We start from the raw sequence: 24,778 nt of genomic DNA, 5'->3' as shown, positions 1-24,778 counted from the left end.
GTCATTCTTTATTTGGGACTCACTCTTTAGCCCTTGTTGATCGTCATCAGTTAACTGAAGACTCAGTATGAACCTCCCATAAACATTGGCATCCTACATGGGAATTCTGACCCTCCAGGCCCTGGATTGCCTCCCTGTGATGGAGAAGCATCCATCAATACCCATCCTGACATTAGCAGAAGGAGGAGGTTGGAGAGAGTAGGTGAAGACATGGAGGACATTGGGATGTTTCTTTCCTGCAGTTATGGAAGGCAAAGAGAGCCTGGAACAAAGCAATGGGCTTTGGGGCAGGGAGATTTGGGTAGGTAAGAGAAGCAGCAGAAGTAAAATCCATAAGGGTTGTCAGCTAATTGTTCATGGAGTGGGATAAGGACCATGAAGAAGGGATGAAGACCTGAAAATCTTCTATCCTCCCCCATGTGCCGGTCCTCCCATCTCCTCTGTGCTCCCACAGGGTCTTCTTCCGTTTTCTCTAGGTATGAGTCTTACCCCCAGGCTAGATTATAAATTAGATGAAGACAGGAAACATGTCTGCTTGATCTTTCATTCCCTAGCCTCTAGGTGCAGTACCTAGCACCCAGTAGTTTATCATTACAAGTTTTAATGTACCACCCTCCTACCTCACGAGGAAGCCCCACATGTCTCCCTTTCAGAAACAAGACTAAGGAGAACTCCAAAACACTCCTTTCTTTGGGATCCTCCTAATCAGTGTACTTCCTTCTCTACCAGCTGTGTGGTCAAGAGCTGCTTGCTTTCCTGGACCGCAAGTACCTCTTTAAAATGAATCAATCCTCTTCAGAATCTACTCCAAAATTTCCAGCAAGTTTTCTTCTTTTCATCCTACTTCCCACCACTCTACCTCATTCCTCTCTAGTCCCTAAAATCTAGTCTTTTTTTAAAACTCATGTACACATTTTTGCTAGGGAATTTTATCTGTGTTCTGGTATATTCTGACAATTAAGTAAACATGGGAGAGAGGAGAGAGCATCTCTTTTTCAGGGTGGAATCCTGCACAATACCCTCTTAGTTTTCATATGCCTTCCTTCAAGGCCCTGCTGAAATACTCTTCTGTGCCTCAAAACCAGTGGGGTTTTGCACAGAGACTATAATGGCTGAGTCCAACACAGAGGGGTGTAGCTACCTGTTAACCATTTGGCACCTCACATTAATCGCTTTGATGAATAAATAAGTTTCCTTTGCCTGCAAATCCTATTCTTAAGTGGTAATGGAGAGCTCTGTAGCTCATCTTTCCTATCTTCATAAATTTGGACCGGTTTCACCGAAGAGTATTTTCTTAAACACCTTAATTCAACTTAACCCTACCTAAGAAGCTCCCCTATAAGAGACTCTGACAACTTCCTGTCTTTTCATAGGATATTCAAGATCATCTTTCAGGTTAACACCCATGTCTTAACTATTTCACTATTTGAGCTGAGTATCAACTGCAAACATAAAATTTCCACTGTTTAAGCTTCTTTTAAATTATTTCTGGAAATGTTTGGTAAGTCAGTGCCTTATTCGTAATTGGAAAGTTTCCCCTATGACAACTAATTTCATTTGTCATGTTGGCTGGGCTATGGTGCCCAGACATGTGGCAAAACATTATTCTGGATGTTTCTGTGAGGGTGTTTTGGATGAGATTAACATTTAGATCAGTGGACTTGGAGTAAAGTAGATTGTCCTCTATGCGTGTGGGCTTCATTCAATCAGTTAAATAAAACAAAAGAGTGACCACCTCCTCCCCATAAACAAGGGACAATTCTGCCAGCAGACATTCTTTGGAATTGAACAGCAGCAATGGCTCTTCCCTGGGACCCAGCCTGCCAGCCCTATCCTTCCAGAAGATTTTGAACTTGCCTGCCTCCATAATTATGTGAGCCAATTTTAAAAAAGTAAATGTCTTTCTGTATATAATTTACACCTCCTAATGGTTGTGTTTCTGTGGAGAATCCTAAGTAATACACCCTCGTTCACTATCCAGGTCTTTGAGATAGAAGATTTCATCCGGGCAGAGGAGAGTTGTTGGAGAATCTGATTAAAGATCTGTAAAAGGAAAGAAAGAAAGGATCCTCTGGAGGTCTGATCCACTACCAGGCAAATGACATGGGAGAATGAATCCCAGGAAGAACTAAAGGAGAGAAGTAGCTTCTTGTGATAGTATGCCAGAAGCGATCTAAGAAATTACATAGGTCTCTGAGAGGGTATCAATAATCAATACAATTTGATTAATTGACATTAAAATATGTTAAAGTTTTATTCTCATGTTCCATTGTGTATTTTTTGTGTATTACTCTGTGCAGTTATTTCATCCAAAACCACAGGGTTCTAACATAGCACCAAACCACATTAAAACCATTTGTATGATATTAGTGTTGACATAGTGCTAGGGTATACAGTGTCTACTCTGCTTTTCTATTGTTAATTCCAGTCCTTATTGCTCACAGAAAGCAGTAAAGCTTTCCTTTTCTCATCTGTCCCATAGAGATATGCCTAGTTTATGCAATGAATGGGTTTTTGCAAAGGTATGTATGTGATGCATACCTTTGTAAATTGCTTTATATTTTGAAGACACATTAGAGGAATTGGCTATTTCAAAGAAACTTTTCAAGTATCTCACAAGTCATGCTGATTCAAGACCATGACATCTCCCTGATGTAGCTTTATGAAGTTCTATTTTTTGCTTTAGAGGTTTAATTAATGTTAAAATAAAACTATACCTAATAACATTCATTTGCCTGAAAGAGTTTTTGTAGAATGCCTAAACTACCACAAAGTAGTTTAATGTCTCAAATAAATGTCAAGTTGTTAAAATCGCACTGATCGACAACTTCATTAGGTATAAATGTCACTATTACCCCTACTGTTCTGCATTTTTTTAGGAAGAAAACATTCACACGGTGAAGGGAATCAGAATCTACTTTTATGTCCCTAGAGTTATAAACATTTGTATCAAAATATTTACATTTATAGTATATGAAATATCAATCTATTAAAGGAGAAGCCAAATACAGTACTAGAACAACCCACCAATGTAATGCAAATTACATGAGACATAAATGTCACAGAAATAAAGTAAAAGACAAGGGAATACATGGTTCACTCCAGTCATAGTTTGACTTTTCAACATAATGCGAGTATCTCTTTTGAGTATATCTGATATGTAAGTATGCTTCTGCACATAAGACAGCCTTCTATAATCATGTGATAATTAAATCGTATTAAAAAGTTCATCATTCCACAGTTCTTGCTTGCCATCTCTCTACCCCCAGCCCATGTAATCTGGTGGCCTCAATATTCCCTTAACCAGAATGAACATAGAGCAATATATTTAGTCATAGTCCTTTTACATAAATACCAGCAATCATGGCATGACAACTCCCCAGAAAGGAAAAGTGTGTAAGAAATGGGATAAGGAGAGAGGTGGGAGAAGGAAAAGTAGGCAAGATGTCTCACATTCCCCCTGGGGTAGATCTTCTCTGGTAATAAAGGAAGTGTCTTCCCAAAATGACCCCTTTAGACAGAATCTGAGATGGCTTGAAATAGCTGCTCCAGGCCAGAGCAATGCCTGCTTCCCTAGGAATAACATACATCCTCTAAGTCCTATATAGAAATGCTTCTACGGCAACAGACAGCCCAATTGCCAACTGACTGGGAACCACAGGAGTTTTTGCTTTTTATTTTTTTTCTTAAAGAAAATATGTGTCTATCACCTATGTTTTTATTTGTCTCGTGGGAATTTCCTAATTTTCCTGGGAATGCAGGCACTCTGTTCTAATCATGACTGAAATCTAATATGCTTAATACTTTACAATTATATAGCACCTTTCCCCCAAGGATCTATTTGGTTTTGGTTTGTGTGTGTTTTACTAAGCTTCCAGAATTGCCCTGCCTCACTTGCAGGGTAGACAGGGACTCTGAAAGGCAATGGCTCCAGCCCATGTCAGAGAGGGAGCTACCACTGAGCCTAGGAATTCTGATCCCCAGTGCGGATAATTTTTTGTTTTTAGGAAAAACGTCCTCCAACGTTATAATTTAGAGGGAGAGTAATAAATCATGTTACAAGGAACCATGTCCATCTCTCTCCCAGTATGTGCTTAAAAGAAACACTGATCGCATGAACAGGGGATCCTAAAAACAGCCCTACTATAGCACTGTCACAAGACTGCCCCTTGGTCTCATTATTTGCATGGTGCTTTCACCACGGAACTGGTCAGGAGTGGCTACAGAAATGCCAAAAGAGCTGCTTTGGCTTTAAGCAAGAGGCCTAGCAAAGTCCACAACAAGAGTTCTCTGTGAGGGACAGCTGTGTGAGGTCCAGTCTGGGTTCTGACCAGCCTCCAGGCCTTCCCCTGGGAAAAGTCCTCTTTCTTGGTTTAACTCACCCACCAATTTGGCCTTAGGACTCTATGTCTTTCTCCCATTTCATCACAAATACCACTGAGTTCCACAGAGTTAAATATCTGTTCTAAAGAGGGCTAATGGCTCACAGGCCAAAGCCCCCTCCTACAGGCCCTTCAGACTGGAATGTGATGTTCTGCTTTGGGCCAGAAAGGCGGGATGGCTTCCAGGCTTTGGCACAGTCAACACAAAAACAAGATCTGTGCTTGCTGGAACTTGTACCGCTATTTTAACTTGATGCAATATGTCTGAGGACCACAGTGCGAGACCCAGAGTTCAGCCTCAGGAGTGGAGCCAGTGGTGCGGCAGCTGGTGGGTCCCCAGGCAGTGTGTGTAACTAAGAACAGCTGGAGGCCAAGTCTGGTGGCTGGAGAGAGGCTCTCCAGCTGAGAGAGTAGCAGAGAGTAGCCAACTACTCCCTCCCTAGGGCAGGGGCTCCATGGTAGAGAACATTCCCAGGAATAGTTTGGATTTCCAGCCTCTCCCACCCTCCTTCCCCTCCCTATCCCCCCTTGGGTTTTCCAGCATGGTATCTTCCACTTCCCTCCCAGATTCAATGGCTTCCTTCTCCCCACCCCCTGCCCCAGGATCCCCATGAACTCCTTTGGCCTTATTTCTTTCTCAGGACTAGATAGAGCACGCCAATGATGAAGCTAAAGCAGAAGCAGATCCAGGTCAGGATGAAGGAGTAGCCATGGTGACTTTTGAAGTAGCTGGTCCCATAACCACCGGCATAATGATGAGTATAGATGGACACTCCGACCATAATACACAACCCTACAAGAGGGGGGAAAAAAGGCCTCATTTTTTGTTTTTGTTTTTTTTCTATTAAAACCAAGAAAAATAATTGTGTAACTTTTAAAAGATTCAATTTCCCTCATAGTAAAAGGAAATTTCACTGGGAAAATAAAATCTGGCTGTTTAGCCCCATAGGATAGTTCTGTTGATTGGCCTTGAACCAACCTTGATGGTTGTGTTGATAAAACTAGAGGTGTTTGGACTCCCATACCCACACCGGTTTGTGTAGCTACAAGTGTGAAGTAAAACAGAGAACTTCACATCCACGACCCAGCGTTTCCTTCTAGACCCCAGCCTATGTAGGCAGGCTGCCCAGGGTGTGAAACGACCCAGCCTTTCACCCAGTTATGGGTGTTGGGGAAGACCAGCAGAAGGATGAGAACAGGAACTCCAGCGCGCACTATGGCAGTGGCTTTGTCTAAGGACACCCACCTCCCTGCCCTCAAGAGTCTCCTATACAAGGCCATGCAATGGGCGTGGCCCGGCCACTTGGTCGCCCCACCCCCAACCCCCAGGAGCACTAGGTTTAAATAGGGCAGCGTGTTTAAAGCACAGGACAGTACTCATTCCAAGCTCCAGCAGGGGTTCTCAAAAAGAGAACAAACAAGCAGAGGAGAAAATTGTCCAATGCAGCCTCACTGAGCTGGGTGCTCCTCTGTCCAAAGTGCCAGGAATGCCCATGGTAAGGCCGCCATACACAGGAGCCCGCCCCTAGCATACTCACAGCACACCAGCATGGTGGCCCCGGAAAGGAAGAAGCGGTTTCCCTTCTCCATGGTGAAGAGCTGGAACACAAAGACCACGAGGGAGATGACAGAGAAGATGATGGAGAGGATCATGAAGGCCTGCACCGCCTTGAGGGCATCTGTGGACAAAGGAAGAAGAGAAGAAGGGTATTAGGCTAAGCGGTCCAGGGCAGGGTGCACGTTTCCCTGACCACCCGAATGTCAGTACTGAACACAGTCCCCTAAGACATACCTTCACTGGCATATGATAGCACGTTATCACAGCCATCAATGGTACAGTTTTTCCAAAGACCGACTGATCCATGTCTATCATCGGAAACCACCCAGACCTGAAACCAAAAGGAAACAAGCAATGGTTGAAAAGTTGACCCTTTGCTTTGAAAGGAAAAGAAATAGCAACTCAGATTTGGGTCAGGATGGAATCTTCAGCAACACCCCACACTGAGCCTCAAATAAGGCTAAGCACCCCACTTTTTTGTGGAAATGAGGTCTGACTAAAACAGAAGCCACAGAGGTCCCAAGAGAAAAGGTGGAAGATTGTGTGACTGAAGAAAAATCACACAGTTTCTCTGGGCTTCACATTCCTCCTTACTTAATAACAACAAAAAGGAAGTAATTAAATCGTAGTGGTTTAAAATTCTGAGGTTCCAAAAAGCAGAAACAGAATGAGCAATTGGTGTTAAGTATGTACCATCCAGTCGCTCTCTCAAGACCGTTTTAGGGGCGCCTGGGTGGCCCAGTTGGTTAAGCGTCGGCCTTCTACTCAGGTCATGATCTAGGGGTCCTGTGATCCAGCCCCACAGGGGGCTCTCTGCTCAGCGGGAGTCTGCTCCTCTCTCTCCTTCTGCCCCTCCCCCCTGCTCATGCTCACTCTCTCTGTCTCTCTGTCTCTCAAATAAATAAATAAAATCTTTTTAAAAAGACTGTTTCATGTAACAGCCTCAGAGGGTTAGAAAAAAAGAAGAAGGAAAAAACCGCTCAACTGGAGGCAACTAGGAAACATGGACAATGAAGGAAACAGCAATGAGTCTTGGTGTCAAGAAGCCATTTCCATCTCGGGGTGCCTGGGTGGCTCAGTGGGTTAAGCCTCTGCCTTCTGCTCAGGTCATGATCCCAGGGTCCTGGGATCGAGCCCCACATCAGGCTCTCTGCTCAGCAGGGAGCCTGCTTCCCCCTTGCTCTCTGTCTGCTTCTCTGCCTACTTGTGATCTCTGTCTGTCAAATAAATAAACAAAATCTTAAAAAAAGAAGAAGCCACTTCCATCTAAACGGAAGGACGTGGGGGCCCCTGAACGTAGAAGAGTAACCAACATGTATTCCCCAAGGCTTGCTGTGGTGCCAATGTCCCTTCCCACCCTGCCCAACAAAAATACTTAACTCTTCTGGAAGACAAGCACCCAGAACACGTGTTAGAATGAGCACTGCTGGAAGGACAGGGCCCAGGACGTGTGATCACCTGCTCTTGATTCAATAAACAACGGTATGCCAAGCCAGTACTAGGGGCTGATAATTCAGATACTCAGCCCTCTGGGAAACACTGATGCAGTGTGAAGTCACTACCAGGCTTGTTACCCTGAGAGCCCAGGGGGTTGGGGCCCCGAATGGCTGACCCGCAGTCTGGAGGAGGGCTCATGGGCAGCCTTGCTCGTGCCGACCACACCCACAAACTGTAGCAAAACTCTTTTATCTGAATTTCAAAACCCATTTGTCCTGTAACTGTAACAGGGACCCAAACAGATTCTGGAGCCACCGTTTGCCGCCCTATGATGGGTGGCCTTGATTTTTGTGGGCCGGGATCGGTCTTGCCTCTTTCCGAGAAAAACACAATAAAAGCCACTCTGATGCTACAAACGGCCGCTAGAGGTCAGAGTAGCCCAAGCTTCAGAGAAAAACATTTTTGCATTGTTTTGCTCGAGTGAGTGAATTCCGTGCAACCAGGTTAATCTGGCACAGTTCCACCTTCACACGCTCCTGTTGGCTCAGAATTCGAGCGTGTCGATCTGGCAACCAAAGCTTCTCATCGTCCCTCTCCCCTCCATCCTTCTAATCAGGGTTCCCAGAAGGAAAGGAAGCTCTGCTCTCGCCCCGCGGGAGGGTGGTGGGGTGGTGCTGACGACCGTTCGGCCAGAACAAAGCCTCTCCCTCTCACCGAGGCATCCTGGCTAGCACCCCTGCTTGGAATGCACCCCTCAGCTACTTCCGCGATTCATCCTCCGTCAAGAAACCCGCCCATCTACCCATCCCCACCAGCTCCACCTCGGAGAAGGTTCTGCCAGAGACTGAAGAAGCCTCATTGTCTTCTCCAGCCCCTTGCCACCTCCAGCCCTGGCGGGATCCCTTTGGTAGACACCGGCTTTTCTCCTCCTGCTACTTCATTGTTTGAAGTGCCAGTGGGTATTGGTGTTCTTTTTTTGGTTTTTTGGTTTTGGGGTTTTTTTTCCCCCCACGACTAAACTGCATATTCCCGAGGGGCAGGGATTGTGGCTCAAACTTCTTTTGTAGTAATTTATGTAAATATTCAGATAACTTCTGGGTGAATGAATGAACAAAAGAACGTATTACTCACGTTGGCAATGGTGCTGACAAATAACATGATGCAAGTGGCGATGTGGACCACAAAGATACTAGCCAGTAATACCAACATCTTGGCTTCTTGATGCGTCGAAGAGCAACGAGAGTTCTGAAAAGAAAAAAGATGGGGGGCATGGGGGGCGAGGTTACTGTCAGATTCAATCACAACATTTAGCGTTCCCACATGTATGGACTGTCTGCTAAAATCAGGAGGAGCTGCAATAAAAACCATCACAATTTCATTATAAATTCCTGAAAACATGTTAACCTAGTTTCCTAAATGCCTATTCGTCGATTTATATATACCTAAATATAAACATAATTCTGCTTCTCAAATATCTATATACTCACCTCTCTAATAAAGCCCGTTTCTAGAAAAAAAAAAACTTTATCACCGTCAGTGTTTTATTTTGTTTGTGTTTTAAGAACCAAAATAAGACTTTAATTTTTTTTTTTAAAGGCCTTTTCACAGCTATCATTTCCAAGTCTCTGTGCAACGATGTCATATAAATTTCCGTTTTCCACTAGGGAAGTGTCCATGGCTCTATCAAACTGTTCGCCCAGAGATATTAATAGAAGTGGATCCCTTCTGCCCAACAGCAGCTTTTACTGGATGCCCATAGATTGAATAGGCTACTAGTTTGCTCCCGGGTGAGATACAAAATGTAAAAGCCATAACTTCTGTTATTATAATGCTGCTTGGCAGTCAATAATTATAACAACCTAATTACAGTGTAATGGTCTGATCACCTACTGACTGAATATTTCAGGTTTTTATTGTTGTACCTGAGCCTTTGGGCTGCGTCTGCCTCATAGTATGGACTCTGCTATTATTGGTCTAGGGCATAATGCCGTATTTCCTTTGATGCAGTATGTCGGTTCTGGGGCTTTAGAAGTATGCAGACGGAAACATCACTAAATGAGCCTTCTATTTGTGCATGACATTGACACACCATTCAACCCTGCAGGACGCAGTGGAGAAGACAGGCAAATGCACAAATCACATGGTGGGAGGATTGGGAACGAATACAGATTAAAAATGGTCTTAGGTAAACCACACTGTTCAGCCATCATCTCAGCAGAGAAGAAGGGAGCCCACTGATCATAAAAGAAATCATAAAAAAGGGAGTTCATTGATCATAAAGAAAGTGTGAAGGATGCACATGGGAGTGGGTATTCTGATTTATGTAGCTGCAGAGGGAGGGTTCCATTCTCATGCTCAAGATAGCAATGCAGTCTCAAAGGACTTCAAAAGGAAAGAGCGGGAGGTTATTCACACCAGGGTGGATGTGTGGTTGTCCCCACCTAGGGAGGAGATGGCTGGGCACATCCTGCAATTGTCCCCCTTTTCTCTCACACTCTACCTAATTTAACTGAAGCTTTGAGCCTGCTCGAGCTACTTTCCTATTGTCCCGGGTACTTAGTGGCCAGCCCTGATGCTATGGTCTCAACACTTCAAGTGCCTTTTATCTCCTCTCACTTTCCACATCAGGTACTCAAAATCTAGAATGTTCATTAAAAAAAAAAAAAAATCTACTGGCACCTGGGTGGCTCATGGGTTAAGCCTCTGCCTTCGGCTCAGGTCATGATCTCGGGGTCCTCGAATCAAGCCCCGCATCAGGCTCTCTGCTCAGCGGAGAGACTGCTTTCCCCTCCCCTTCTGCTGCCTCTCTGCCTGCTTGTGATCTCTCTCTCTCTCTCTCTCTCTCTCTCTCTGTTAAATAAATAAATAAAATCTTCAAAAAAATATCTAGAATGTTCTAATGTACACAAAGGGGCCTTGCTCTTTACAGGTCAGGAATGACAGGCACACTGCGGCTTCCACCCTGCATTCCAACCTGCTCCAACAACCCCTGCCTTCTTTCCCAGTCCCAGCGTTTCCCTCCAACCCAGGCTGCTTTGTAGGGATTTGTCCAACTTCACTGAAAATGGCAAAAATCATGGAGTTTATCCTGCCGCCTCAGGAGAGAGCTTGGAGATTTCATGCCTGCTATGAATAATCTCCCCACACATTCTAATTCATTTTTGTTTTCCGAGGGTTCACGCATACCTCCACAATTTTCTGCTTGACTTTAATGCACTGGGAAAAAGAGGTTTATGAATTGAACAGGTTGAGTTAGAATCACCTAGTCATGTCCTTCTGTTCTCCGTGTCCTCCTATATAAAATGGGGGCCATAATGCCCATCACATAGGAAAATAAGAGGGTTATGAACCCTGTTTATGAAACTAGCAATGTCCACCACATGGCAGATACTAATCGGGCTGCTTTGGCTGCTGCTTTATCAGCATTACTATTAGTATCCCGTGAAACTCAGAGTAGCTGTTACCAACATAGCACATCAGTTAGTCACCGGGCTACCCCATGTTAAGTATAAGTCACGGGATATCTGCTGTGTACTTCACCGGGCAGTGTATATAAACCATTTTGGATCTCCTAGAAATTGCCGTTATGCCTAATCCCTGCCCTGTGACTGGGGAGACTTCTAAGAACACACCCTCGGGAATGAGAAGGAGAAAGCTCACTCTTTTCATCCCTGTCCTGGCTGTCTTCCCGACACCCCCAACATTCACACCATCACTAGCTCCTGATCCTGCCCTTCCTGGGGAAAGGAAGAGGCTGACTGTAGGGAGTTACAAATATTGCATAACAAGTCATATGTTTAATCCAACTTGGGCTCTATAAATGTCGTTTTTATTCCTTTGGCTTCTAACTGACAAACATCCTCCTAACAGAGGGAAGTGATTGAGGGGCCCAGAATAGAATACAATACGCAAAGTGAGGCCTTTTAAATGAGGTGGGGAAAATGCTGTGAGTTCCCTCCCTTACCTGCTGCTGGGAATTCAGCAGCACTTTCTGTCTCCTTGGGTTGCTATGTAACCCCGCAGAGGAAGTCTCACATTGCTTTTGTCTCTGCTCATCCTCTCCGTTTCGATGACTTGATCATTATTGCCTTCCACACACCATCTTCCTACTGGACCTCACTTTGGGCCATCCACGGCACCCCCCCGCCTCTGGATCTCACTCCTGACCTAGAGGGTAATGGCCTTAGAAATGAGAGGTCCTATAGTGCCCTGCTGTGTAGTGTCCCCTGTTTTTCAGGGCCTGGCGCTTCCCCATGTGTATTGCATGTGCTCTGCTATTACGTCCTGGCCACTTATCCTTCCGACCAGTTGTCTGCAGAGGCTCTCTTTGCCTGACATGAGCAGTGTTTGGTCCCTGGCCTGAACATGGTACATTTTAACTAGGTGTGCTCTGGTCTGCTTATGAAATGAGACCCACTGCCACTGCCGCAGGAACCAAGGCAGGATCTCACTCCTGATCTAAGCCAAAGCCCCACAGGATCATTATTCCCCTGTCTGGGGCAGGCTGGAGGAATGGGTGAGGTTATAAAGCAAAGAAGTGACTCTCTTTCATCTCAGATTCCTGTGATTGGGACACGTCTGTCCACCAAGGAAAGGAGCAGAATGTCTTAGATTAGCTGGCGCTCTTAGTGTACAGAACGCCTAATTCCCTCTGCCTTTGGCCGCGGCATCCCACTAGAAGTAGGGGCTGTTTAACTGGAGTTAGCTCATAATGCATCTACTTTCTCCATCTTTTCATTTGCCCTTCATTTGTCAGGTTCCATTAGTGTCACCTATTGTCAGCTTAGACGGGCTTCCATTGTTTTCAGTGGGCCCCCAACACATCTGGAAACAGAACAAAATATTTTCTTAAATTTCTGACCTGGATTATCCCCCGTTACCCAGTCCCTATGCTAGAGAGCCCCCCAGCAGAGAAACCCTCAGCCAAATGTAGGGTAGAAGAGCAGATCTTGATATCCTTATAGACAACCATGAGAGCTACCCAGTGTGTGAATGTCCAGAGATCTATCCAATAGCAGAGCATAATGGGAATAATAACAGAAGGTCTCAGGCTCTTGAAACTTCCACCTACCCACTACTTGTAGTGTAGCTTGCAGGGGGACTGATTCCTTACCCTGGTGTGTATCTTGTGTCATAAAAAAGCACTGAAAAGAGACCATTTCTGAATACCCATGTCATTGGAGGTATTGGCTGCTACAACTTTCTTTCTTGGCAATTTGTTTCACTAAAACAGTAACTGGCTTCTTCCTCACATCGCTCTAAAATGTTCTGGAGAGCACCCTCCAGTGGAAAGCAAACCCTTAGTCCCAGCTGGGCAGCTCACACCAGAGAGTACAAAATAACAGCATTGCAATCTTGGACAGTTAGGTGCCATGCCTGCCCCTCAGAGCATTTGGTGCACTGGGCAGTCCCAAAGTTTGTTAGCTGGTTGCTGGGAACTTGGGAACTCCCATAACATTACATTTGGTACCTTAACTCTCAGACCCAAGCCCACAGAGCTAAGCCAATCACAGTGTTCTCGAAGGATAGTACATCCACTGACTGTTCTATGTGAGGTGCCGGGAACACATTTCTCCACCCATCACTGTAAGCAGAGTAGGATATCTGGGGATTGGGGTACTCAGGGCTATCATGGCATTGAGTGCAAAGCTGAGAAAAGTATGGGAAGCATGAATGTTGACTCTAGAGATAAGTTGAGCGTTAAGAGAAAAGGAAGTTAGAGATTTAGAGCCACACATCAGCTCTCTAATATCCCTTTTCTGTTGTTCTTTCTTCCAAACGTGCAGGCCAGCCAGTTTCCTTCCACCACCACCATCTTTTTCTGTTGACCATTCTTCCCCTTTTCTTCTCCACTGCCCAGCCCACAGAGGAGCTTGCTGTCTCCTAATGCAAACCTCACAACCACTAACTATTCTAGATTTGGATTAAGTTCTTTGCTAAAAGAAAATTATTACAGTTAGTGGAAATGACCTTGAGAATTACAACGGCTGATGATTGGAGGAATAAATGACTAATTAATGTGGGGTGGGGGTCGGGGAGATTACTGTCCTCTCTAGTTGTCTCCATTCACTTAAATCTTTATTGGTTTCTTGCCTTCCTCTTATGCCTTCCTTCTCCCCTAAAATATGAAAGAATCAAAGGAACAAAGCTCTGAGACTACTTTGCATTGCCTCTTTGCCTTTGCTTTTAGGGTGCTCTAGCCACAAGAAATCAATCAGGCCCCTGTGAACACCTTTTCTTTTCTGATGAGTACCTAATACTGCAGAGACTTTGAGGATAATTGACTTCTAAAGATGCAGTAGGGGAGTTTAGATATTCGTAATTTGGATCCATGGTTATTAAGCTAGGGTCAGATAACTTCTTCCTGCTATGGAGTATGCGTATTTATTCAACCCTCAGAGTCAGAGCCTTAGAGTCTGGGGGAAACAGTTCTTGAAGGGTGGTCTAAGTCACAGTATTTGGCAACAATACAACAGAACAGAACAATCAAAAACCCACTTCTCCAGCAAAGGAAGTGGTGGAAATCCTGGGCTTGACTCACTGAAGAGCTAGCCTGAACCTGGGCGTGTAACATAATCAGAAACGGGGGTGGAGGGTGGGGAGGGCAGGGGCTGCCTGAGCAGAGGGGAGTCTCGCAGACCTCAAATGTCCATGAATCATTTGCGAGTGGGTGAGATTCTCCCAGACAAAGGCACAGTGGAGGCATCTTCTACCAGATGGTGCAAGAATGCTTTCTGAGAGCATGTGAATCGGCTGGCTAGCTAGAAGACAGTTTAGTCATTCTCCTGACCGCCTTGGATAACCCCGTCTTCTCTGGGGAGAGGACAGTAATGATGGTCAGCTGCCAAACCCCCCATCTCTCCTTCCTCTCATCCCAGTTTTATTGCCCAAAGCAAGTCAGGTCATGAGTTCTTCCTCCAGTATCTACCCCGCATCTATTCCTTACTTCCTGCTCATGTTGTCCTTGCCCAATTCAGATCCTAGCCTGGACCACAGCGTCAGGCCCTGGCATGATCCTCCTTCCGAGCTCCTCCCTCTCTGACATATCCCCCGCACCACTGCATTATCCGACCTTATTACTCCTCTGCTCAAAATCCTCCAAACACCTCACCACCCCTCCCACTCATCACTGAGAAAGAGGCTCCAAACACCTTACTCTGGCCCTGGAAATGCTGAGAATATGGTTTCCAAAGAAAAAGCCCTGTTTTTAAAATGCCCTTCTTCCAGGAACTACCTATCGAACGTTTTTCCAAAAAGCTCAAATCCTGCCTCCTCTAGGAAGCCTTCCCAGCCTACACAGTTCAGAAGTACTCATTTTCCCCACCACGCTCTAGTCCTTACATAGCCCTTTATTAAAATCCCTAGTGGCAGCCTGTCTGGTAACAGAATTACTTACAGAATTATTTGGCTCCCCATCTCCTAAAGTTCTACGTTTCTGAAGGAAGAGTCTTATCTACGACAGGTACCAAGTAAACTTCCATTCAGTGAGCAAATAAATGTTACTAGGAAGGCAATTTTTTTTCTTACATACATGAACTTTAGTCCTTTCTAATTTTTAGAAGTTACTTATACACTACTATAGCTATGTATTGAGCATCTTATCACATGCAAATTCTGTGTTACATATTGCTATATAAATATCTTTGTAAACATATGAATATTTCCTGAGTAACTCTGACATTTGAATATGCAAGGGTATATATGTGTTTGCTGCCTTTTATTTAAGAGGAAATAAATAGATACAAAGAAAATATCTTAATTTCTAAACACTAATTTGTCCACAGGTTTAACTTTTCTCTTTAAGTTATAGAATCTCTGGACTGAGAAGAGGGCCCTTAAAATTCCTCCCCAATATATGAACCTCAACTAGAAACCTACATCACAGAACTATCTGAGCCATGCTTAAACTACTCCTGTGACAGGGAGCTCACTACTTGCCAAGACACTCCCATTAGGAAGTCCTTCTGACAACACATCAGAATCTGCTCTTGGCAACTACGACCCCTGATCTTAGTTCTACCCTTAATCTAAAGCGGCCTCTTCAGCTCTCAGGCTACCAGAGAACTAGCCAAAGGACACCACCTAAGATCCCCAAAACTCAATCACGTCATAACACAGTCTTCATTTTATTCAACTGTAAACACGATTCTGTCTTTTCATTGATTTATGTTTTCCCAGTTAGGAAATCTCCATCTCTATCTGGAAACTGCAAACCTTGAAGAAAGCTGCCTCACGCCATCTGACCAACGAGGGACGTGGTGTTTCCTGCAAGGCACAGAGAAGATGAAAGACAAAGCTGCCCCTGGTCAGATGATCTCCGGGAGTCAGCCCCCACCTCTGTGTCATCTCCCCATCCGGACGCCCAGTGGCTGCCACTTCTCCTTTCTACCCTCTACGCACCAGTATCATTCTGCTTTGGTCGGTTTGTTTTGATGTGTTTGTGTCCCATGGAGGATGATTTGGGTTGGCAAAGTGGACGTCCATTTAACACAAAAGCAGAAAAGGAAACACTCTCTTTTGGGAGCAGTCAGAGAGGATATATCCGGAGGAGGAAAAGGCTGGGATGAAAAGCAAGTTGAGTGGATGAGACCTTGGATGAGCTCTTCTAGCCATTGTTATTGTTGTTTTATGTCAGGCGTACTTTCCATTCTAAATATTGTTTTTACGTAGGGGTGGGAGAGGGGAATGTTAATTTCTCCGTGGGAAACATGGGGAGAGAAAGGATCCCAAAGGACCGTTTCCTCTGCCTCTGGATATCTGATGTTTGGTGTGGAAGGAAAGAATTTCAGGTTGTCCCTCAATATACCCACGTTATTCTGGGGCCTGATGTTTTCATGTGCAAGGCAGGTTGTATGACCAGGAGAAACACCAGGAATGGATCCACAAAAGTAACTACATGCTCCAGGGAAAACAACTATGTTTTCATGGTCTTGGGGGGAAAGGGAGTTCCATTTCCCAAATGTGGTCTGGCCATAATAAGTGAGGGTTCTTATAGAAAGAGTAGGGTGTGTCTGACACTGGTGTGTAAAGGGGCACAGACTCTTGCATAGTTAGGGATGAAGAACCAGGGGATGGGGTGGGGTAGCAAGCACGCTATTAAAAAAAGGGGCGGGGGGAAGGGAGGGAGGGAGGATAGAAGGGGGAGGGAGGAAGGGGGGAGAAAGAATAGAAAAGAGAAGAAAAGAAAAAAGAGAAGAGGGAGGAAGGGAGGGACGGGAGCACCTATTAGACAAAATCTCAAACAAACTTTGCCTCTGAGTAACTGCTGACTCCAGGAAAACCCCTCTACCTCCAGCTGGTGGTTTCTACAGAGATAGGAGTATACAGTGGTAGAGCATGCACTCCGGGTTCAAATCCCGATGACACAACTTTTTTTTTTTTTTTTTTTAAGTTTCAGTGTTGTTGAGGTATACTGGACATATTAAAATTGCCAGATATTTAACGTGTACACCGAGGTGATTTGTTGATTGACTACGACACTTCTTAATTGGGACCTATAGACCTCAGAGGGCTAGTGTGAGGTTGTCGGTTTTCTTTGTGGTACTTGATGTACAATGAGGTTCGGGCGGCAGAGTGGGCTGTAAGCTTCTCTGGCCGAATCTGAGGACCAGCGACTGCCGAGCGCAAACGAGGAGCATGAATCTTGTTTTCGCAAACGCTCCTAAGGAGAGTAACCCTTTTCTCTCTCTTTCTCTCTCTCTCTCTCTCTCTCTCTCTTTCTCCCTCATTTCCCCTTGTCCTCCTTCCCGTCCAAGGAGGGGGTGGATCTGGCAACATCTGCAAAGGCTCAGGCCAGCCCGGGGCGCGTTGCCGGGGCCGGCCCACGCCCCCAGACCGCAGCTGGCCGGGCCCCTGGGCGATGTCCCCCGGTGCGGACAGAAGCTGCAGCTGTCTTCTGCTTCTGACAAAAAAGGAGTGTTTTGGCGACCAGAACATCTTCAAGGGCGGGGTTGCCCAGACGGTAACTCGGTAACTCCAGTTTGGGACGAAAATCAAGGTGTGGCCCGGCCCCGCGGCGCTTGGGCGGGTCGCCAGTAGGTGGCGGCAACACGCCGTCCCCGGCCCAGCCCGCCGAGCCCGCCTAGCCGCGAGCGACGCCGCCTGCCCCGGAGGCCGGCCAGTGCGCGGGGTGGGCCGCCGGGGATCTCAGTCTTTTTTTGGGTTTGGGGGGGTGGGGCGCTGGGTTCTTTAGGGGTCGAGACGCATCGAGGTGCTTTACTCCGATCCCTGAACAAAGGCAGAAATGCACTTTCCCCAGAGCTCAGCCAGAATCCGAACAGAAGCCCACCCTCTCCCCTTCCAGCATCTTCTCTCTCCCGGATTCGTCGCAGGGTTCGCCAGACGTTCTAGAACTTCTTCCAGAGCTCCTCTTCGCTCTGTTCCTTCCCCCCACCCTCCCAACCCTCCACCCCCGCTCCTGGTTAATCAGAGGATCAGCCGGGCCCCTCCAAACGGTGCGGACGGGGGCTCCTGCTTCCTGTCCTACCGCTGAGGAGGCCCACCAGCAGAGTCAGCTCTGCGAGGCCCCCCGGAACGCTCACACCAGATCCCCGCGCTGCGAGCCCTGAGACAGGCTTCCAACATTCCATCCTGGTCCCCCCCCCCCCAGCGGCGCCCCGGGTCCCTTCCCCACCAAAGCCACATCTGGCAAAGGGAAGCCGGGAACACACCCACCAGCCCAACTCACGGTTTCTGGGGTTGAAAACCTCTCTCCAGTTCCCCAGCCCCAGCCCCAGCCCCCTAGGGAGGGGTCTTTGATTATTTGAATGAAGCCAAAGGACCAAGGACCTCATTTTGCTCTTATATCTGATCTGACCCTTCTGAAAAGAGGAAAAACATCAAGGGTGATCACTGCCCTGTTGGCATAAAATACTCAGTGGAAATTCAAATGACACCAAGCCTGTATTGACCCATATTTGTTGCTTGACAGCCACCCCCCCCCACCTTTGAGGGGATAAATAACAGAATATTTGGCCCTAAGGACTGTTCTGAAACAGTGGGGGTGGGTGGTCTCCAGACAAGGGAAGGAAATAAGGGGCATCTGGGTGGTTAAGTTAAGTTTCGGCCTCTTGATCTCAGCTCAGGTCTTGATCTCAGGATCCTGAGTTCAAGCCCCATGCTGGGCTCCACCCTGGGCATGAAAGAAAAGGAGGAAGGAAATAGGAATGGACTCCTCCTCACACTTCTCCCTTGCTCTTGGGCCTTCTCCCTGTCTTTCTCTTTGCACTTCACTCTTTCTCCCTCTTCCCTAAAGCTTTCCTGTGGCACCCTTCCTCTCCCTCAACACAGAGGCCTAAGGAGATGTGGGCCTTTGCACTTGCTCCCTCCTTCTCCTCTCTTCCCATTCTCACCCATCCACACCTTCACAGCCACACCCTCCCGCTGAGCTGCGGGATCCCAGATAAGAGGGTGGAGTTCCTTTCCCAAGACCAGCTCTATTTCTCTCTATTTCAGTGTCTTAACAAGCTTACAGAGCCTGCCTCTTCTCACTGGAGCTAGTACCCTTGATGTTTCATTACTCAAACCTCTTCCCTGTCTTCCCAAGCTGGGTGAATGCTCATTGCTATCTGATGATAAGGCCTAAGGAATCTCAGAGTGGGTAAGCAGATGAGGCTGCCCAGACCCTCAATCTTCCCTAAAATGCCCTTCAATGCAACACGATGCCTCATTTAACTTTTCTACCAGTTTTTATGGATTACACCATTAGCACGAGTCTAGGGATTTCCAAAACAGGACTATAACTTCTTAGAGTACTAGAATTTCAGAGCCACAAGGGGCCTTGGAGACCATCAAGTTCAGTTCCCTCAATCAAGAAGACAGGTGACTTGCCCATAGTTCTAGGGCAGAGTCGGGCTGAGACCACAACCCTCCAGCTCCCTGTTCAGTCACTCCACATCGGCCCTAAGATTCTTGCCCCCACTTTCAACCACTGTGCCTAGGTTTTCAATTTTAAGGACCACATTTGAACCTCATTTGAAAGACCTCATTTGAACCTCAGGGAATTCATAAACAGACTCTGGAACTACAAAAGCTGCCATATCCCTATAAAACCAAAGGCTCAAGCGCAGAGGAGTCCATTTTAGTTCCAAGGAAATGCCCATATCCAAAACAGGGAAGAAAACGCTGACCCAGAGATTTTTAAAAAGGAAGAGAGAGAACAGCAAACTTCACAAGGGCTTGTACTTTTATCTTTGTGCTTCTGTGTCAGTGGATCTCCCAGTTAAATTAAGAGAAATTACTTTTACCCAGTCAGGGCACCTGGGACTGAAGTGTTATAAGAGCGGTCGCACGAGGTTTGGGTTTGGGAGGTGGGGTATGGTGAATTCAAGAAAACTAACTGGAACCCTACTTGGGCTCCCTTGATTACTAAATAGCAATTCGGGATCATCTAAGCAGAACCAGAAAGAGTATTGGAAAGTAGACTTTTTTTTTTTTTTAAGATTTTATTTATTTATTTGTGAGAGAGAGTGAGAGAGCAAAAGATCGTGAGCACAGGCAGACGGAATGGCAGGCAGAGGCAGAGGGAGAAGCAGGGTCCCCGCCAAGCAAGGAGCCCAATATGGGACTCGATCCCGAGATGTTGGAATCATGACCCAAGCCGAAGGCAGCTGCTTAACCAACTGAGCCACCCAGGTGTCCCGGAAAGGAGAAATTTATGGTCAGAAAGTGTCGGATCTACACTGGCTGAAGCTGATGAGCTCTTCCCCAGGGCTGACATCCATCTTGCAAGCCAGCAATTAGCCCAGGGTTACAATGGATTGGCAACTTGTTCCTGTAGTTCTCGTGACAGGTGGTAACAATGTGAAGGTGTGAGCTACAAGAACTATAAACCAAGTTATGGGATCACCGGAACAGGGCTGGGTTAGATGCCTGTGCTTCTGGTTTTGGACTCATTTAACCATGACCTCGTGGGTAGCAACTGGGTGTGTCCTTCTGAGAATGGACATCCAAGAGTCCCAAATATCTCCAAGCTTTTGTGTCAGGCATCCGGTAAGTTAAAGAAGAAACCATATTCATGTGTTTAGAAAATGAAATACCTCAAAATCCCATCATGTGGGTATAGCTGACTAGATATATAGTTTGAAAGCTTTAAAAATGCTTCCTGTTCTTTTTGAGTCTTAGGTCATAATAACCATGCCCATCCATCAAGTTTTACCCATGAAATATTAATTAAGGGTTCAATGTTTAGAAGATAAGGGGAACTGGGAAGAGCAACAACGAAAACGGAATAAAGAATTTCTGTGTACCGAGGACTGCAGACCTAAGAACAAAGTATAAAAGTTACAGAGAAGCCAGCTGGGCTGGATTTAAGATTTTCTAATAATTAGAGCTGTCCAGCAACATGGGGCGAGGTGTGGGGGGCGGGGCACGGCATGGAGGTGGGGAGCATGGAGGCGCACTCTGAGGTAGGAAGCCCCCCTACTCTGGATATTTTAAGGACATGCAAAATGGCCATCTGTCCAAGGTGGTGTTAAAATAGGATTTCGGCATATGGTGGGAGAATGAATGAATTGATCTTTCAAACTGAGAATCCCTCCCAAACTGAGAATTTGGTGTACAAAATTAAAGATAGAACATATTTTTATATGAAAACATAGAACATATCTAAATATTCCTTGTGCCCTTTTCTGTGACCATTTTTCAGATCTGCTCCCCAGTCAGGCTCTGAGGAGTCTACAGAGTAGCATTTTGCTTCGTCTGAAAGCCTTCTAGGGCTCTGACTGCGCTCTCTCCATTGACCCCAGAGCATCTGGCCTAAATGAAAGGACCCAGAGCCACCCCCCCTTCCAGACCAAGCCAAGGGGCTCTGCAACCCCAGGTGGTCTTTATGGAGCCCACTCCCATGGGCACCCCCAGGTCTGGATGGCCGCCTGGAACTGGATGGGGATGGGCCTAAGGGGGTTGCCGGAGGGGAAGCAGGAAGAGTTGAGAAAGTCACAGTCTTCCTGGTCAGTGGAAGGGATGTGCCCTCCGCTCCCTCAGAGATGTGCCCTGTCCTCCTGGGAGGTAGCCAGCCCCCGTTCTGGGATGTAGCCTGCTCTGGGCTGGCCCTTGATGGCCTTCTGCCAACTCCCAGGACAATTTAGTGCCCTCAAACAATGTAAAATCTGGGGGGTCCTCTGACCAGGACGCCAGACCGGATGGCCTGCCGCCCTCCAGACAGCATCCACCCCCGCCCCATTCTTCAGTCTGTGGCAGAATCCAGTGGGCCTCTGAGGGTGGGAGGGAAAAAATAACCCTCACATTTCAGGATTTTCAAAGACTTGCAGCTGAAATTCAGAAAAACTCCTGCCTCTAAGGAGCTCCCTCACTCTTTCTTTCTTTTTTTTTAAGTTTTTATTTATTTACTTGACAGAGATCACAAGTCGGCAGAGAGGCAGGCAGAGAGAGAGAGAGAGGAGAGCAGGCTCCATGCTAAGCAGAGAGCCCGATGTGGGGCTTGATCCCAGGACCCTGGGATCATGACCTGAGCCAAGGGCAGAGGCTTTAACCCACTGAGCCACCCAGGCGCCCCTCCCTCACTCTTTCTTTTTGGAGGCAGCGGGGAAAGCGGGAATAAGAAGGCATTTTCAAAATTGTCCTCAAGCTCCAGGAAATACCATTTATCGTAGTGTATTTTCTCACTTCTAGAACTATAGTGTAATGGGAAATGCTGCACAAAAAATGCAATTCGGATGGTCTACACCTGCAGATTTCTCAGTGTTTTCTTTCTGCTGACCGCTGAAGTATTGCCTGTAGTTTAAACTTGAACAAGAACTACAAGAAGATTTGTACTAGATTCATGGAACACCATTACTATCGACTCTAATAATGGTTTCCCTTAATCCACAGCCATGTAATCTGGAAATAATAAACATTTTAAGCAAATGTGGGAGTTCCCTGCATCTTGAAAAGTTTCCCTTGCACTTAGTTAATCATCCCCTCAAGGGCGGTTTTACGAGGCGTCTTGTCTGTGCAATGTACACGGGCTGATTACATTTAAATCTTCTCTTCCAACCAACGGCATTTCTGAAGGAAAAACCTAATTTCGTCAGACAAGCTGAATCCTGTCATTTACCTCGGCTTGTTTATGTAGGGAGAAAATAAAACCAGCCTCTATGTCGAAATGGGCCACACCTCAACCAAAACGCTAACCCAAAACAAAACAAAACAAAACAAAAAGCAAATAGAAATCACCCTTCCTCTTTTCTCTAGATTGACTTTATGATTAGCATGAGTGTTTGCATTTGCACAACCGCATTTTGGAAGAGTGAGAAGATAAATGGTCCAAGACAATCACTGACTTCCATGAGGAAAAATCTCACATCAACCAAAAAAATCAGTTTATTATTGCTAAGATGGCATCTTTTCACTCAGCTCTAAAATTTCTAGGGTGGAAGCACAAAGCCATTCAACTTTTTTTTTTTTTTTTTTTTTTTTTTTTAAGCAGGAACAGATGAAGTTCCCCTACCCCACCCTCTCCTCCCTGTTTCCCTCCTGCCTCTTCGCATCCTCTACATCTGGGAAGGAGAGAAGGAGCTCTGGTCTGGATTCCCCATCAGGCTGACTTGCACCAAATGAAACTCTCCCACATTTTATTTGAAACACCAGTTGAAACCCTCCTCCCCACCTCTCTGTTTACTTTTAAAAAGCCCCACCCCCTCCTCCCACCTTGAAGGAAGAAGTAAAACTGATATTTAAACAAAAGTGAATGAAAAAGCTGAAAGACCCCTTTGTCTAAGCAACAGCAAAAGTGAACTAAAAAGCACCTATCGATCAATCATCCAAAAAAGATCAGCAAACGATGGACAAGAGAGACAACTTAAACCCTGAATGCATCTGAATCAAAACGGCCAACCTGGAAAACATCTGGCAAGTCCTTTCAAAGGTATGCAGTGTTTCCTCCGTGAAGAATCCCTTATCCCGGTGTGTTCCAAAGTCCTTGCTCCCTGCTCTCAAGCCAGAAACCAGTAACTGCAAAACGTAATCACGGCCCAGGCCCGCCGATTTCCCCGGGGCTCCCAACTTCCCCTGTCAAAAGGCATTTTCCCGAAACTCACAGATAAAGTGATCTGGGTATCCACTTGTAGCCAGAAGTTTCAAGAATTCAATGCAGAGGATTACAGGAAGAAAAAGCACAAGAAAAAAATAAAAAAGCAAGACTTAGATGACAAGGTCGGGAGAAGGAGAACAGAGAAGGAAAGAGAAAGTTCGCTGAGCTTCCCAGCAGCGCTGGAAGGTGTCCTACCTGAGGATTCCGGGGACAGAAGCGCCCTGAGTAGCAGGAGCTGGTGGCTGCCCGGTCTGCTCTTCTGGAGGTATGTGACCGCAGTGAGGGGAGGGACCTGCTTCCCGGGGTTATAAGTTTCCAGCGCTGGTGTGCTGGGGTGTGTGATGGGCGGTTTCTTTTCACTCTGTTTTAAAGGAGTTTCTATGAATCAGTCTGACTTTAAAAAAAAAAAAGATTTGTTGGTAAGTTACGCCCTGCTAGGTTGGCAGCTGGTCAAGAGAGGCTGGGAGTGAGCCATCAATTCAAAGAAGCCTGTTTAGGCTCTCTCTGACTCACACATACAGACCACAGTGGAAAAAGGAGTGACATTGCTTCAAATGAGTAATAGAAGTCACACAAATAGATCTGTTTACCGAAGCCCATTCCTCCTCATCGAAAAAGAGACTTGGTTACCATGGGCAAAGCCAAAACACAAGTTCTCTGTCAGAAGGGTCATCTGGGGAAGGGGAGACAAAGGGACACGGCCCTGCCCCCTGAAATCCTAGCTGATCATCCAAGGAGATCCCCATCTGTCCTCCCCCACCTAAGACATCCCTGGCTGCCCACTGTCAAGAACGAGCAGATTGATTTTTTCTTTGCTTCCCTGCCTTACCCCTGTGCACGCTCCTATGGGCAGCCGTAACTCGAGACCTGGGAAACAGGAGAGCACACACGGAGAGCTCTTGTAACCCAGCCTCTGACTGAGGCAGCGCAGGCTAAAGCGCAGGCTGGCCTTTCATTATACTCTGATTGAATGCCCCTGTGGACTCCTCACATTCGGAAGCTAGTCCCCTGCTGAAGGACTTTGCTCTCTGATCTCCATGTAATAATCATCTGGACCTTGCTCCATAGTTGAGCTCCACCAGGAGGGGCCCTGGAAGTCACCTAACCCCACAGCCCCGGCAGCAGTCCCTGGAAATGAGAGCTCAGATGCTGGAGGTCAAGCCCACTCTCCATTTACTGGCTATTTGGCTGTGGACAAATGGACCTCCCTAGGCCAGTCTCCTTGTGCATCCAATGGGGGCAGAAGGTACCCATCTCCTAGAGCTGTGGTTAGAAATACACAAAGAGAGGGGGTCCTGGGTGGCTCAGTCGGTTAAACATCTGCCTTTGGCTCAGGTCCTGATCCCGGGGTCCTGGGATCGAGCCCTG

At 46.4% G+C, this 24,778-nt stretch overlaps 1 protein-coding gene across 1 annotated transcript; it reads right to left on the bottom strand.

The window, feature by feature from the left end:
* Positions 1–2,898: 2,898 nt before the first annotated feature.
* Positions 2,899–23,781, bottom strand: EMP1 (epithelial membrane protein 1). Its single transcript, XM_044229215.1, has 5 exons — positions 23,606–23,781; positions 8,509–8,622; positions 6,175–6,271; positions 5,921–6,061; positions 2,899–5,175 (listed from the first exon to the last, which is right to left on the bottom strand). Exons 2-5 carry the CDS (start codon positions 8,584–8,586, stop codon positions 5,009–5,011), a joined length of 483 nt encoding a protein of 160 aa, XP_044085150.1. The 5' UTR covers positions 8,587–8,622; positions 23,606–23,781; the 3' UTR covers positions 2,899–5,008.
* Between the last annotated feature and the right edge of the window lie 997 nt (positions 23,782–24,778).

The sequence above is a fragment of the Neovison vison genome, chromosome 12 (assembly GCF_020171115.1).
Source record: "Neovison vison isolate M4711 chromosome 12, ASM_NN_V1, whole genome shotgun sequence".
Taxonomy (NCBI): Eukaryota; Metazoa; Chordata; class Mammalia; order Carnivora; family Mustelidae; genus Neogale; species Neogale vison.
The sequence above is the reverse complement of the archived record's forward strand: the minus strand, read 5'-3'. Positions and strand labels throughout refer to the sequence as shown.